Source organism: Vulpes lagopus, chromosome 1 (genome assembly GCF_018345385.1).
Source record: "Vulpes lagopus strain Blue_001 chromosome 1, ASM1834538v1, whole genome shotgun sequence".
Classification (NCBI taxonomy): domain Eukaryota; kingdom Metazoa; phylum Chordata; class Mammalia; order Carnivora; family Canidae; genus Vulpes; species Vulpes lagopus.
In genome coordinates, this window is record NC_054824.1 from 44908425 (window position 1) to 44925836 (window position 17412).

The 17412-nt window shown below is 34.5% G+C and overlaps 1 protein-coding gene across 1 annotated transcript in view; it reads left to right on the top strand.

Annotated features, from left to right (window-relative positions):
* Positions 1-17412, top strand: part of EYS (eyes shut homolog) — a 1534343-nt gene that overhangs the window by 587006 nt on the left and 929925 nt on the right. Inside the window, exons 17-19 of the mRNA XM_041742712.1 lie at positions 4238-4409; positions 5337-5415; positions 17140-17336. Of these exons, the coding sequence (XP_041598646.1) occupies positions 4238-4409; positions 5337-5415; positions 17140-17336 (448 nt within the window). The remainder of the gene's footprint in view (positions 1-4237; positions 4410-5336; positions 5416-17139; positions 17337-17412) is intronic.

Genomic DNA, 17412 nt, shown 5'->3' on the forward strand with positions numbered 1-17412 from the left:
CCATTTATGGTGGTGATATACGATTTCTATTGTTTTCAGATTTATTATGATATAATTTATAAAACTGTAAGATATTTAAAGTATACAACATAATGATTTGGTGCATGTAAGAATTATAAAAGGATTTATCCCATCTAGTTAATTAAAACACCTCAGAATTTTTATCTTTTTAGGAAAATATGTAAGTTATATCTCTTACCATATTTCAAATTATACAATACAATATTATCGACCACAGTCACTGTGTTTGTATACATTAGATCCTGAGAGCTTATTCATCTTATAGCTGAAAGTCTGTGTGATTTCAACAATCTCTCCCTGTTTCCTCTACTCCCAGCACTGGCAACCACTTTTCTTCTCTATTTCTATAGGTTTGATGTTTTTTCTTAGTTTTTTTTTTTTTTTTTAAGATTCCACAGATAAGTGATACTGTGCAGTACTTGTCTTTCTCTGTCTGACTTAGCTTAATGTCCTCAGAGTTCATGTTGTCAAAAACAACAGTATTTCATTCTTTCTCAGGGCTGATAACTATGTATAAGAGATCATTTTGAACCAAAGTCTAACACTCTCTGCATCTTTATTATTTTTTTAATTTATCATGAAAGCTTCTCTGTTTGAAGGTGGGGCAAAAATAAAGATTCCATTAAGTAATTTCCCTTCCCTGCCTTTCAAGCCTTTCAAGATAAGACATGCCTTTCAAGCATACACCTTAGAGGGATTACTTCATTCCAGATTCTGATTCTTAACATTCCAAGGACAGACAGTTTCCCCAGATTCTCAAGAACTGTTTTGTTCAACACAAAAACAGATGGGTAAAGCAAAGTATAAATACATGCATACTCACACCACGATGATCTGGAGGAATGAAGCACTGAATCAGACAAACAAAATTTAAGCCCTCATGGAGCTAAGCTTGGAATGGAAAAGGTAAACAAGAAGAAAAAAAAAAAAAGATAGATGAACAAATCTTTATTTGCAATGGGGAAAAACATTAAAATTAGGATAACGGTGATTGTGATTGGGGAAGGGGATGCAGTTTTAACTACTGTGGTCAAATAGGCCTCATTGAGAAAATGTCACTTAAATAAATATTTGAAGAAAGAAAGAGATGAATTGTGTAAAATCTAGGATAAGATACTGCTAGGAAGAGAGACCAAGTTTTTGAGGAAACACAAGGTCAGTGTAACTACAGCAGAGTAGTCAAGGATAATGATAGAATAAGGTGAAGTTAGAAAGGTAAAAAGAGGACATGACTTGTATGGTGCTGAAGGATTAGGGCATTAAAAATGAAAAAAAAAAAAAAAGAGGTTTACAAGGAACAGAATGTCCAAGTCAGATGATGATTACATTCTTAGTCTCTCTGGAGGTTACTTAGGAAGTCAAATTAGGACTAGTTTACTTAATGAATAAAACAGTGGGGAATAAAAAGCTCTTAGGTAATGTTGATGGTGCTTCTCCAGTAAAATTGAGACACTCCTGCCCTCTCTAACAGAGAATACAGCAGAGAATTGTATCTTCTGTGAAGTCTCTTATCTCTAAATGGTACTAGATGTTTCCTGTCCAATTCCCTTTTATCATTTTACTCCTTGCCCGACACTTTTCTGGTAAATTCACCATCTCTTTGTAACTGAAATTTTCGTCATGGACTCTGCCAGCATTCTGCATAGTGCTACAGAGACACTTTTTACTCATCTTATTAATTAGAATAATAATGCCTCTGGAAATTTCAAAATCACTCATTTGATACAATGTGATTGTTATTTTTTTTTGTCAACAAAATGATAGTAATTATATGTTAAATATGCATCAGGCCCTGGACTAGTTTTAAATACATAGTTTTACTTTATCATCTCAATAAACCTGTGATGTCCTGATAAATAACCCTCATTTACAAATGAGAAAATTAGATGATGAATGTGTCTTCACTAAATATTATTATTGTCACAAATACCTGCTCTCTTCTGGCAGATCACTCATCCTCATCCCATATATGATAGGCTTGATTGTGTGACTTGGATCAGCAAATGAAATGTAGGTGGGAGATTTAAGAACCAGTATATGCTTGTCAAGTACCCCTTTCCCTTTCCCATGATGATGACAATGTCCCAGGTAGAGGATGTTCCATTAACCTGGGTCCCATAATGAAGACTGAAAAGTGGAGTATGAGTGAGAAATATACCTGTGTGACATGAGCCACTGAGATTTAGGAAAGGGGGTCTTTTTCATTTTTAATATTAATGTGCACTATTATGCTTGTCAATCCATATTCTGAATCTAAATTTTGATGGTCCTTTTAAACATGGCTGTGGATTTGACCAATTTACATGCATTATTTTTATGAATATCATTAATATCCAAAGTACTATTTAGGTAATAGCATCGTGTTTTTTTTTTTTTAAGCAGCCATTACATAATAGGATTTTGACTTGAAAACTGACAGTCTATGAAGAGAATTTCCAAAAATATTTTTTTGCATTTGAAGCCTCATTTGCAATAAATCACAGACTCCCAGTGTGACTGCTCTAAATAACATTCACTTGAATAGATAGTTCTACAAATGATATGAAAATTAGTTAAGTTATGATACAACTTTGTGAAATGGCTGCCTATCTGGCAGTAGCCTTGTCCTCCCCAGCTTTTTCCTGGTATGCAAACAAGTGCTGAGATACCTAACTCACACAGAATGTACTCTTTCAAACTTTTTATCTCAATTTTCTCGGATTCCTTTTCACCATGATCATCAAAGCTTTCTTGATCCTCTTTCTCAGATATAGACTCAATTAATTCCATTTCTTAAATGCCCAAAGCACTCAGTTTGCTCTCTCATTAGGACAGACACCATACTGTTACATATTAAGATATAGTATGATGGTATCACTTAGTGGTTAACAGCATGCACTATTCCGTTTACTAGCCGTGAAATCTTATGCTTTATTTTCTTATTCTATAAAATGGGGAGAGAAATTTCCATGTCAGAAAACTAAGCCTTCAACACAAGGCCCGGCACGCCTGTAAGTGCTCAACTAGTGGTAACTAGATGTTCAGTACAGACAGACATAATGACAAAGAGATTATTCTAACCATTTTTACCATGTCTCTACTTTTTCCTAATACCTCTCACATGTAAAACCTGAACTACCATCTAGCTTCCCATTAAGCTTTGTTTATGTTGTTCTCCTGATGTTTTCTATCCATAAATATTGCCTCTGACAAAACGTTTCTGGATTAATAGGGTCACTCTCTTTTCTTGTTTTGTTGTTTATTGTTTCTCCTTTTTCCGTTTGGTACCCCTAGTTGACCACAGAGGTAGCATACGGTAGGTGCTTAATAAATATTTAAAACTTGGCCTTTGAAAACACTGGTATTTTGCCAAAAGTAGATTGCATTTAGAGATCTTAGCCCATTAATAGACTCACCAAGACCAAATTTAGTAAAATTCACTCTTTCTTTATAAAAAAAAAAGATTTTATTTATTTATTCATGAGAGACACAGAGAGAGAGACAGAGACAGAGACATAAGCAGAGAGAGAAGCAAGCTCCATGCAGGGGGCCTGATGTGGGACTCTATCCCAGAACTCCAGGATCACGCCCCAGCCAAGGGCAGATGCTCAACCACTGAGCCACTCAGGCATCACAAACTTGCTCTTTCTTAACTCCTATAAGTAAGAAATGTTTGACTGCCAATAATCATTAAAAAAAGGGGAGGATCCCTCAGTGGCTCAGTGGTTTAGTGCCTGCCTTCAGCCCAGGCTGTGATCCTGAAGTCCTGGGATCAAGTCCCACGTCAGGCTCCCTGCATGGAGCCTGCTTCTCCCTCTGCCTGTGTCTCTGCCTCTCTCTCTCTCTCTCTCTGTATCTCTCATGGATAAATAAATAGAATCTTATAAAACAAAAACTATGAAAAAAACCCCTAGAATTAGTATTTACAGTGACTATTATTATTCAATAATTAGTGAATATTATTTCACTAATATTCTCAATTCCTCACACTAAAAACAAATTTCTTAAGAAGATTATGCTTGTGCTTTGTTTTTCTCATTCACATTAAATTAGAAGTGTAAGAGTTTATAGATCTGGTATGTTTAACCTTGAGAAATGTTTTATTTTGCTACAGTGTGTCAAATTACTTTTCTGTGAAGGGAGTCTTGATTTCTTGGTGACATTTACCATAAATGAACAAACTTTCGAGTTTTACATATAAATGGTCTCATGTTTTATCTTGTCTCTTCTATTGCAGGCATTGATTGTGAAGTAAATATAGATGAATGTCTATCAGAGCCCTGTCTCCATGATGGAACTTGCATTGATGGCATCAATCATTATACCTGTGACTGCAAGAGTGGATTTTTCGGAACACATTGTGAAACAAATGCAAATGATTGCCTCTCAAATCCTTGTCTACATGGAAGGTAAGAATTTTTGTTTTTCTATTATTAAATCAGAAAATAAATTTAACTCACAATATTTAGGACATGTCACGGGAAAGTTGATAAATATAATTTTAATTATGCTCTTTCATAAAACAAGAGCTAAGTATAGTTAAGATGAGATGCTGCCTGTTTTACTTAATGCAGTGTACTGATATGTTATCTCTGCTCTTTTATTTCTGCTCATTAGCATAAAGTAATTTTCAATAAATGTGGATTAATTGGACTTTAATATACTTAAAGGTAACTGCTTACAGTAATAGAAGTAGCAGGTAAGATGATGAGGCATTCTATTATTTGCTCTGCAAAGGGATAATACCACACACTTAGTATTTAAAATGTCCCTAAGTAGACTGGTCCTCTCATCCCTATGTGCATGTAAGGTATTTTTGACTCTCTTTATGAAATTGCATAATAACTCTCATGCTCATGGATAGAATATTAGTTTATGCAAATTTAGACCCTGGATATTTCTAGGAGATGCAAGTGGCAAAGAATGCTTCATAGATGCACCAGCCTTTCTATGCAGCATTATTTTTTCTTGTTTAGTCCTGCCACTGACTTTGTAAGCAGAGAAGGGAGGATAAGGATGGGTAGCTCACTGTAGTGCAATTTGGCCATAGCTGACTTCAGTTCCCTACATAAATTCTAGACATACTTTTTATCTTTAGAACTGTTCTTTCCTTATAATGCCATGGGGATGATGGCAAAAATTAAAATTGATCTGTTCTTTCAGTCCAATCACCTTGAAGGATAAGAAACCAGGAACAGACTCTGCCTTCTATTGCTTGTGGGAATTTTTTTTTTTTTTTTTACCGTGACTGGAAAAGAAAAACTTTAAATAGTGAAACTCCTTTGAAATTATGTTTTAATGTCTTACTTATTTAAAAATTTAATTCTGTATTTCAGATGTATAGATCTTGTTAGCAAGTATCAATGTTCATGTGTTGTGGAATTGACTACCTCAAGATGTAAGATCAAGATTAATGTAAGTTTTATATTACATTTAAAATAATTTAAAAGGACACCCGGGTGGCTCAGTAGTTTAGTGCCTGCCTTCAGCCCAGAGCGTGATCCTGGATTCCCGGGATAGAGTACCACATCGGACTCCCTGCATAGAGCCTGCTTCTCCCTCTGCCTGTGTCTCTGCCTCTCTCTCTGTGTCTCTCATGAATAAATAAATAAAATCTTTTAAAAATAAAATAAAATAATTTAAAAGAAAACCAAAGTAATTGTTATAGATTTTGAAATTTCTTCAATAGTTGTTGATAATTTAACTGCTCTCTCACCTTCTTTGTAATTTCTCAGTTACTCCCAACAGAATTAAAAATGACAGCTTCTTTTCATTTTCCTTCCTCTGTCTCTTGTTATCATCAATTTCTACAATCTAGATCCCTCATTAATTAAATCCTGGAAGTGGTCATTTCAAAAGAAGGCTTAAAAGGCTTATGCTTTGCCATCTGCCTCCCCCTTTCTGGTCTTAGGACATACAGATGTCTGTGGATGTCTAGGGATGAGAGGACATTAAAATGATCCAGATAAAACAAGAAAATAAATACTGGATGTATGTGCCAAGAAATGGGTACATGTAAAGAACACCAACACCTGTAGTACTCTCAGGATCTGTTTTTGAGTCTTCAGGAGTCTGTGATGTGACTGGTGCATGGTATTTTATGTGGGATGCCTTATTTATTGAGAAATGTTGGTTACCTGAAGTTTGAGATCATATTTGATGAGAGTCTTCTTAGCCTTACTCAATAATGGGAGGGAGATTCTTCCAAATCTTTCCTGTCTCACATGGTAAAGGAAGGAAGTATTGGGACTAAAAAGAGCCTGTAATAAAGTGAGACTATGAATATTTTATTTAACTCCTTTCTCTCATTCCCTTGTCAGTAAAATATAGCAATAATGATTCTGATGTCACATAGTCACTGGTATAATAATGCACATATGACATGGTAGATATTCAGTAAATTATCTTTTCAGAGAGAGTGATAGGGTGGTGAAATGCAATAAGGAGAAACAGGAGTGAGCCACTATTTTGCTACCTACTTGCTATGTGTTCTTGGATAAATTATTTATATTATAAAATCACATCTTAGCTATTTAATGAGGATAGTCATAATAACATCCTCTTGGTTGTTGTGAGGAATAAATTAGATAATGCATGTAAAACAATTAGCACATTTTCCAACATTGTTTTATTAAAATTATTTCTTGATATTACATTGATTTGGTTCTAGATAGTGAAGCCATACTTGATATGGAAAAGGAAGTGTTATAATTAATAAATTCCCTGGTAAAAATGGACAAGGCATCTATCTTGTTAGCATTCTTAGATATATTGCCTATGGCAATCTCTAAAACCCTGTCTCTTGGTAGTATAAATGAGGCATTCTTCTTCAGAATTAAACATATAATAAATAAATATTTTCTTTTGTAAACAGATTTCATACACACATACATGCAATATTATAAGAACATTTATTAAAATTCTACCTATATACTTCTAAATTTTTTCCTAATATTTTTATTTTAACATAAAACTGGACTCATTATTCTCCTTATTAAGACACTTTTTTTTCACTTAGTGTATCTTAGGAACCATTGCATTGTAATACATAGAGTCCTGACTCATTCCATTTATTTATTTATTTATTTATTTATTTATTTATTTATTTCCATTGAGGCATTTTATTTGCATACATGTATTATATCCCTAGAAAAAAGAATTGGATTTTCTCTCCTATGTGTTTTCGTCTTGTTTCTTCATGGTCCATGATGCCAGCTGAAGTTGTCAGTACAATGAGACAAAACAGGCAGGACAGAAGCAGCTTATTATACCATTTTTCTAAATCTTTGAGTTGTTCCTCAAATCTGAGGCTAATCATTCCACACTTGTTTAACCTGCCCATAAGGTTCACGATAATTTTCCCAGCTCTTTGATTATTGATGATTTCAAATTCACCGAAGTAACCATGCTTCATCATCACAGTTAGAAACCAGATGATGACTTTGGAGCACCGCCTATTAAGAACCTAGTGTTTGGTCTCTTTTTTCAGCATCGTTAATGTTTGTTTGTTTGTTTGTTTGTTAATGCTCTTGAGAATGTCTGCCAGGATATTCACATGCATCATTATGGTGGCATGAAAAGATGGTAGAAAGACACTGACTCATTACTTTTAACAACTACATTTTCCAAATAAGTCTTGAAGAACCTCACTTATTTAGGAGCACCTGAGTGGCTCAGTCACTTAAGCATCTGACTCTTGATTTCAGCTCAGGTCATGATCTCAGAGTTGTAAAATCAAGCCCCAAGTGGGGCTCCACACTTATTGCAGGGTCTGCTTTAGATCCTCTTCCTCTTCCCTGCCCTCTACTCACATGCCCTCTCTCTCTAAAATAAAAATATATTTTTAAAAGAAACCTTACTTATTTAATGAGAGTATAAGCATGCCAGCTTCCTTAGATCCTAGTAAATAAAATCATTTTCTTTAAAGTGTTGACTAATTTGATGAGAAAAAAGGTGGCATGCAATTGTTCTGATTTACATTTTCCCAGGTTATTACCAAGATTAAGCACCTTTCTGTAAGATTATTTGCCATCTGTATTTCTTTGTGCCTGTCTACTCATAGCCTTTGATGAATAGTATTTTTCTTTCACATTTCTTATTCTTTGCTTTTTGGTTTGCATATATTATTTTAAATTGTGGGTAAAATCCATTGAGTTCTACAAAATTGAAATCTTGTCTAGAGCTTAGCTGCTCTTACTTTTTAAGACTTGTGAATTGTGGGATTTTTATATTTTTCTTTACTTTTTTCTTCTTTTAAAGATTTTGTTTATTCCTTTGGGAGATAGAGGGGGAGCTTGCCCAGGGGGAGGGGGAGAGGCAGAGGGAGAGGAAGAAGCAGACTCCGCACTGAGCAGGGAGCCTGATGAAGGCTTAATACCAGGTCTCCTGGATCATGACCTGAGCCAAAGGCAGATGCTTAACTGGCTGAGCCACCTACGTACCCCTACATTTTTCTTTATGACACTGGACTTTGAATTTCTCCTTAGAAAGTCTTTTCATGCAGCAATATTTGAATTATTCTCTTATATTCTCATCTACAATTTTAGGATTAATAAAACTTTTAGTACTTTAATTCACAGTGAATATATTATTATGATAAAAGTAGGGAAATGAATTTTCTAAGGATTTTTATCAAAGAGTCTGTCATTTTTCTTTTGATTCAGGTTGCCTCATTTTTCATACACTAAGTTACTATATATGAGTCAGTTTAGGACTATATATTCTATTCTACTTAAAATTTTTGCTGTCATCGATATTAATTATTGCAGTTCAACAGAATTTTTTTTTTAATTTTTATTTATGATAGTCACAGAGAGAGAGAGAGAGGCAGAGACACAGGCAGAGGGAGAAGCAGGCTCCATGCACCGGGAGCCCGATGTGGGATTCGATCCCGGGTCTCCAGGATCGCGCCCTGGGCCAAAGGCAGGCACCAAACCGCTGCGCCACCCAGGGATCCCTCAACAGAATTTTTTAAGTGCTCTTTTCATTTATACATTAAGTACACTCTAAATGTAATTTTGATCATTCATTTTGCAAAAATTAAATATTTCCTACCTATGAGAAACAGAAATAAAATAATTTTCAGAAATACCTCCTGCTCTCCAGTTCTAATTGGAAATTTCAAATAGATATAAATGTGTATGTTACTTAGCTGACCTATTTATTGTAACTTCCTCTGTTTGCAATGCCCAAAATAGCCTTTTAGATTAATGCCCAAGTCTGTCTTTTTATGTATACAATGGAATATTACTCAGCAATTAGAAACGACAAATACCCACCATTTTTTCTTCTTTCTAAAATTTTATTTATTTGTTTTAGAGAGAAAGAGAGTGTGCATGAGCAGAAAGAGGATATAGAGAGAGAGGAAGAAGTAGACTCCCTACTGAGCAGGGAGAGCAACTGAGGCCAGTTCCCAGGACCCTGATATCATGACCTGTGAGAAGGCAGATGCTTAACTGAGCTGTGCAGGGCCTCCCAAGTCTGTCTTTCTAAGCTAGAGACAAGAGGGGTGGCAGTACTGATAGAAAAGAATGCTAAGAGTCAGTATGGGGGCAGAGTAATGTTATATCTGATGCTCCTTGGAAAGTCAGAGAGTGGGGATCCCTGGGTGGCTCAGCGGTTTGGCGCCTACTTTCAGCCTAGGGCATGATCCTGGAGTCCCGGGATCGAGTCCCACGTCGGGCTCCCGCATGGAGCCTGCTTCTCCCTCTGCCTGTGTCTCTGCGCCTCTCTCTCTCTCTCTCTCTCTCTCTCTTTATTCATTTATTTATGAATAAATAAATGCAATCTTTTTTAAAAAGTGAGAAAGCAAAGTTTATATTAGGATATAAGGGGAAAAACCAGAAGAAAACTTATTTTGTTTCTGGTTTTTTTTTTTTTTTTTTTTGTCTCGTTTATTTTTTAAAGATTTTTTTTTTTATTTGATAGAGAGAGGAAGAGAGAAAGTGGGGGTGAGGGCTGGGGAGAGGATCAGGAGTGAAGCAGACACCCCACTGTACTCCGAATCATCTCACAACCCTGAGATCATGACCTGAGCAGAAATCAAAAGTCAGGCACTTAACTGAATGAGCCTACCAGGCACCCTGTTTCAGTTTTTTTTATTTTTGTCAATCTGGGAATTTGAGCAAGCTTTAAAAATTAAAATCAATGTTACAATAAAAACAAATACGTGATTGAATATGAGATGTTTGTGGTTAGTGACAAATGCAATTAACTCTGGATACACATATACAAGACATACACACACTCACTCAGAGGAAAAAACAGAGTAGGGTGATATAAAAATCAGATATTTATCTTTATTTTGTTGTGACTGAGAAAGATAACTGCTACAAAAGAGCAGTGTTCTGTCTTGTTTTTGTTTTATTTTGTTTTTAATAACAAATTATAAATACATAAGTACTAAAATGGGAAACAAGACAACTCTACATTACCTTTAAAGAATTTTGACGTTCATTTCATGAATTTGGCATAGTGTCTAGTTTCAACCCTGATGTACTTTTCCTTCCTGTATTTGATTCATTTGTGCATTTCAGGCTATTTCTAAGACAGTGGTTTTGTTTCCTTATATTTCAGTGGCTTTTCTTTCCTGGAAGCATTGTCAGACACATTTTCAATAGAGAAAAAAATGATATTTACTGCAAAAATCCCAATTTAGGTATTTCATAATCTTGTTTGTTTTGTTTAAATAACAAGTTAAACAGTGCATTTTCCTTATATCAAAGCATTGTAAATCAGATTAAATTGGGATTCAAATAAAATCTTCCTATTAACTACTTTAGTTCCATCTTCAACCATGTAAGAAAGAAAAAACAGCAAATGAAAATTATATTGGAAGTAAATTTTAGAGATATTTAGTCTTTACCATTACATTGCCATTTCCCACAGCCAGGAGAGACTCCTTTGAGAGAGAAATCAAGGCTTGGCAGTACAATGAGCCCTAAGTTAGAGTTCAGGGCATCTTGTATCTATGTGATTTTATTCTGGCATTATCTTGCTATAAGATATTGGTGAAGTAGGTAACACCCTTGGGCTTATTTTAAAATAAAATTGTTGGACTAGATTTTTGTTACTTAGTCCATGGACTATCAGCATCAGAATCCCCTGGGGTTTATTAAGAGTGGAGAACCTCGGGCCTCACACCAAAACTTTTGAGTTTAAATCTATAATTTAACAAGCTGCCCAGAGTATTCATAGGTAATTTAAGTTTAGGAACAATAGACTACATTAGTAATTTTTATTCAGAGCTACACAAAATTCGAGAAAAAAACAAGACTTTGCATTGTGTAAGGTAAGGCTGTAATAGGTACCATGTTCTAATTCTGCTCTTTGGATAGACCAGTGTTTGGATTATCCCTTTAACATACTCTGTTTCTCCAAGATCTTATTGAAGAAAATATCCCACTACTTTATAAACAGTAGTGCAAGAAAGAGAACATATGATTCCATGACAGAAAGGCTATAATAAAGAGAATCTCAGTAGTAACTTTCTATTCTTCTGGGAAGTTCAGAGATCACAGAACAAGTTCTGGATCTAAACTACACAACTCAGATGGAACACAACTAGCAGAGAGATACTTGGCACATTGACTGGCCAATTTGGCAGTTTGCTCTGGTTAAGCAGTCCATAATGGATACATTTCTGCTGTGTTTCTCTTACACTTCTGTAGATTTTCTGCCATGGCATTTGGAATGCAAGTTGAATGAATGTAGTATCAGGGTATAGCCTAAATATCTAGATTGCCCTGGTCTGCAATATTACTCCTAGCTTCTTTCTTTTTTTCTAAACACTCAGACTTTTAGTTTTCTCATTTTCTGAAATTAATTAGTAGTTTCTTCTTGGAAAGCATTTTATTATATTTAAATAGGGTATAGCAAAATAATATAAATGATGATGAACAGAAGGAAAGGCATCCACCTTAAGTTTTGCACCAGGAAAGATCAAGAATTTTAAACGATTTTTTTTTCTAAAAAGAAATTACTTTTGTATTTTCCATTAAGCCTGCTAATTAATTTAGTAAAAGATTCTTGTAAACTCTAGAAACAGAACTATTGGCAGTCTAAAAATGATCCCTTTCTTCCCATGGGAGATATAATTCAATTAGTTTATGCAATGCTTTCTAATAAATCATTCTATATATACCCAGATATAGGCCTAAGAGGGAAACATGTTGTTTCCATGTCATTCCCTATGGAATTCTGCATTTATATTCCAGGAAAATAACTGCAGCACCTGCACAAAGTGTACTTGGTGCCCTTGATTACATTTTTAGCTAAGTTAGGACAAATATTCAAATGGAATTCATTTATAAAAACATACATTTAGCTGTATCACTTGGGTGAGTGTAAAAGATCACCATCTGGGTTCTAAGCATGACTTGAGTTTCATAATCAAGGGCACAATCCATTTCTTATTGAAAAGGATACTAATTAAACTCTTTGGTGATTTTGACAGATCTTTAATTTTTCATGTGATAATGATATGAATGTGATGGCTTCACATTAGCCTTTTCAGTGTGAGTTTTTATTGTTAACATTTCTTAAAAGTCACTAAATGTTTATAAGCATAAATGTCAACTAATAATAGTTCTAAAAAACACTAATTTTCAGAGTAAAATGTTTAAAAAATCACATTTGTGTATGTAAATATCTTTGAAGATGTAGTAACTTAGATTCTAGAGTGAAAATGATTCATATTTCTATGTATTCATTAAGAAATTCTGTGTAGATACCATACCAAGAGTATATAAAAATGTTTTACTAATTATGTCATAAAATTCCATGGATTGTTTCTCAGAACTATAGGTACAAATCTTTTCAGAGTTAACATTATCTTGAAAAATGATATCATACCTTGTTTAAAGCACCATGCTTTGTGCCCAGAATATAAACATGTACGTAATATCTAAAATATAAACTTAAGAATCATGATATGGTAGACATTAAATATACCAAAAGACTCATTTTCTGTTCTAACCAAATGACTGAGACAGAGACTGACAAGGCCCTTGGCCTGCAGAGTATAAAGGAAAAGAAGATAACATTTACTGAAGAGTTGTTATGTCCCAGGAACAGGACTAATGACTTTATATTTGTTATTTTATTTAATTTCATTGGAGCCTGTATGAAATGGATGAAATTATTGCCATTTTATACATGAATGCACTAACAAAAAATAAAATACTATTTATTTAATAAGAGGGTAAAAGTAGTTTCAAAATATCCAAAAGTTGGGGATCCCTGGGTGGTTCACCGGTTTAGCGCCTGCCTTCCGCCCAGGGGTGATCCTGGAGTCCCGGGATCGAGTCCCACATCAGGGTCCCTGCATGGAGCCTGCTTTTCACTCTGCCTATGTCTCTCCCATTCTCTTTCTCTCTCTCTCTCTCTCTCTCTCTGTCTCTCATCAATAAATAAATAAAAGCTTTAAAAAATATATCCAAAGGCATAAAACTATTCAACTTTAAAAGTAATACACAGATATTAACCAGGTTCCTCTGACTCCTCAAATCTCCTGTATTTCTGGGACTTTAGGATGCAGAAACAATAGACACAAATTTGGACAAATGCATGGAAAAGTCGCTAATTAAAAGATTATGATTGGATACATAATAAGACTCTGGACTAAGATGCTTACATATGAGGCACCTGAATTTCTCTCTTGCCATGGATGCACCGAATGTACAGAACAATGCGCACAGCAATTTCCCTTGAAAGGAATCCAGAAACTACTGCACATCAGGCAACTGAGAAAAAACCCATATTAAAATGAGTCAGAAAGGCTGAGACATACTCTCACCATAAATCCCACTCCTGCACAGTGCCATACAATTAGGAAGATATCCCTAACTTCTAGGTTCTCCCAGAGACGTGATGGGTCTGGACCCAACTAGCATCCCAAATTTTAAGATGTATAAATCTAAATTTTTTAAAGATTTTATTTATTTATTCATGAGAGATACAGAGAGAGGCAGAGACACAGGCAGAGGGAGAAGCAGACTCCCTGCGGGGAGCCTGATGCAGGACTCCATCCCAGGACCATCACAACCTGAGCCAAAGGCAAATGCTCAACCACTGAGCCACCCAGGTGCCCCTGTAAACCCTTTATACATATCCAAAGTTAAGTTGTTAATATGGACATACTATTCTATAAAATAGACAAAGTACAAAAATCCGTTGTATTTCTATACACAATGAACTGTTAGAAAGAGAAATTAAGATAACAATCCCACTTATAATAACACCAAAAAGAGGTTAGCCTGGGTGGCTCAGCACTTTAGTGCCTGCCTTCAGCCCAGGGCATGATCCTGGAGACCCAAGATCGAGTCCTGCAACAGGCTCCCTGCATGGAGCCTGCTTCTATCTCTCCCTGTGTCTCTGACTCGTGTGTGTGTCTCATGAGTAAATAAATAAAATTAAAAAAAATAACACCAAAAAGAAAAAAAAATACTTAGGAATAAATTTTACAAAGGAGGAGATGAACGATCTGTACACTGAACACAATAAAACATTGCTGCAAGGTGATTAAGAAGATATAAAAAAAGAAAGGAAGAAGAAAAAGAAAGAAAGAAAGAAAGAAAGAAAGAAAGAAAGAAAGAAAGAGAAAGAAAGAAAGAAAGAAAGAAAGAAAGAAAGAAAGAGAAAGAAAAAGAAAGAAAGAAAGAAAGAAAGAAAGAAGAAAGAAAGAAAGAAGAAAGAAAGAAAGAAAGAAAGAAAGAAAGAAAGAAAAAGAAGAAAGAAAAGAAAAGAAATATTTCCTATTTTTGGATTGGAAGAATTAGTATTATTGAAATGTCTATACTACCCAAAGTGATTTATAGATTTAATGTCATCCTAATCAAAATTCCAAAGGCATTTTTCACAGAAATAGAAAAAAATTACTAATGTTTGTATGGAACCACAGAAGACTCTAAACAGCCAAAGCAAGCTTGAGAAAGGAGAACAAAGCTGGAGGATTACACTTACTGATTTTAAACTATATTCAAAGCTACAGTAATCAAAACAGTGTGGTTTGGCACAAAAACAGAAACAGATCAATGGAACATAATGAAGAGACCAGAAATAAACCTGTGCAAATATGGTCAATTAATTTATGACAAAAGAGCCAATAATGCTCACGAGAAAAGGACAGTCTCTTCAATCAATGGTGTTGAGAAAACTGATAGCCACTATAGACTATACCATTGCAGAACCCACTCAGAATGGATTAAGATTTGAATGTAAGACCTGAAACCTTAAAACTCCTAGAAGACATTCTGGTAAGCTCCGTGATATTTGATCTTAGCAATCATTTTTTGGATTTGACACCAAAGAGCAAATGCAAAGAAAGCAAAAAATAAGCAAAAAGAACTTCATAAGACTTATGAAGCTTTTGCACAGCAAACCACCACTAAAAAAACGAAAAGCTACTTATGGAATCAAAGAAAATTTTCATATACCACATATCTAATAAGGGATTAATATCCAAAATATATAAGGAACTCAGGCAAGTCAACAGCAAAACAAAGAAACAAACAAAACCCCCAAATAACCCAATTTAAAACATGGGCAATAGGCTTGAATAGATATTTCTCCAGTGAAGCCATACAAATGGCCAATAGATATATGAAAAGGCACTGAACATCACAAGTTATCAGGGAAATGTAAATCAAAACCACAGTGAGATATTGTCCCATACCTATTAGAATGTCTATTAGCAAAAACGCAAGAGATTACAGATGTTGGCAAGGATGTGGAAAAAAGGGAACCCTGTACACTGATGATGGCAATATAAACTGGTAGTCACTATGGAAAACACTATGGAGGTTCCTCAAGAAATTAAAAAATATAACTACCATATGATCCAGTAATCACACTCCTGAGTAATTAGCCAAAGGAAATTACACCATTACCTTGAAGAGATACCTGTAGTTCCATGTTTACTGCAGCATTATTCACAATAGCCAAGGTATAGAAATACCCTATGTTTATCCAACCATCAGAAACAACTTATGTTTATCAACCAAAAAGTTGGATAAAGAAATGTGGCATCTGTATACACAATAGACTATTATTCAGCCTTAAAAAGGAAGGAAATCTTGCCATTTATATTGATAAACTTGGAGAGCCATATGCTAAGGTAAATAAGGCAGACTAACGACAAATACTGTATGTATGGTGTCACTTTTATGTGGAACCTAAAAAAAAATGTTGAATTCATAAGAACAGAAAGTAGAATGGTTGATTGCTCGGGAAAAATATGGAAAGGCTGGGAAATCATACAAACCTTTAGTTATAAGTTGTAGAAACTGGGACTCTAACACATAACATGGTGACTATACTAATAACACTGTATTCTATAATTAACATTTACTAAGAGTTTCTACTGTCTTACTTCTCATTCCCTCCACTATAATAAGAAAAAAGGTAAATATGTGAGGTGATAGGTGTATGAATTAATTCAATGGTGGGGATCTTTTCACAATGTATATATAAATAAAATCATCATGCTCTATAGCTTAAATATAGCACAGGGTTTTTTTTTTATCAACTATACCTCAATAAATCTGAAATGAAAGAATATACATGTTAAAATAATTTTGTTGAAAAAAGAATTATGAATAGAATAAAGAGGGATATTAAATCAAATATTAAAGATGCCTTTGTTCTTTAGAGGGATAAAAGTCAATTGTGAATTATCTGTTCTAAGTATGTGTTCAAACCCATGATTCCTTTGAGAGTTAGTAAAGACACTATTAAACATTACCCTAGGGTAGCAGAATTAATGTGGGGCTGTTCCAGGGAAACTGAGATGTATACTAAGGGTTAGCGAATTCCTGATATTATATACATAGGCTTTGTGTTAGTACCATTACTAAGGTGTGTAGGGAGATAGGTGTTCACTGCCATGGTACATGTTTCAGTAAAGTATAATAAAGTTTTTTTTTTTTCCTGAAAAATCAACAATGGGACATTTGACAGAGTATTGCTATTGATAAAAAAATAAAAATTATTTATTTCTAGAAACATATTTCAGTTACTAGAGGAAGGGAATATCAGATAAGCTTTCATGTAGATTTCTCAAAAATGTTTAAATAAAATATTTTAATAAAATTGTTAGTCTTATCACTAATAATCAAATTTAATTCTCTTTTCTTACTTTAGAACTGCACATCAATTCCTTGTATAAATGAAGACTTCTGTCAGAAATCAGTCCATGGCTTTATTTGCATTTGCCCAAGTGGATACATTGATGCATATTGTGAAATAAATATTGACAGTGCTGAGCCTGAACTGAGTTTGATCCTCTGTCTTAATGGAACGATTTGTGTTGATGGGCCTGGACACTTGTTTTACTGCAGGTCAGTATTTATTTACTTACAATTAACCAAATATATATTTAGGAAAGCATATAAACATCCTAGTAGTGATGCCCTC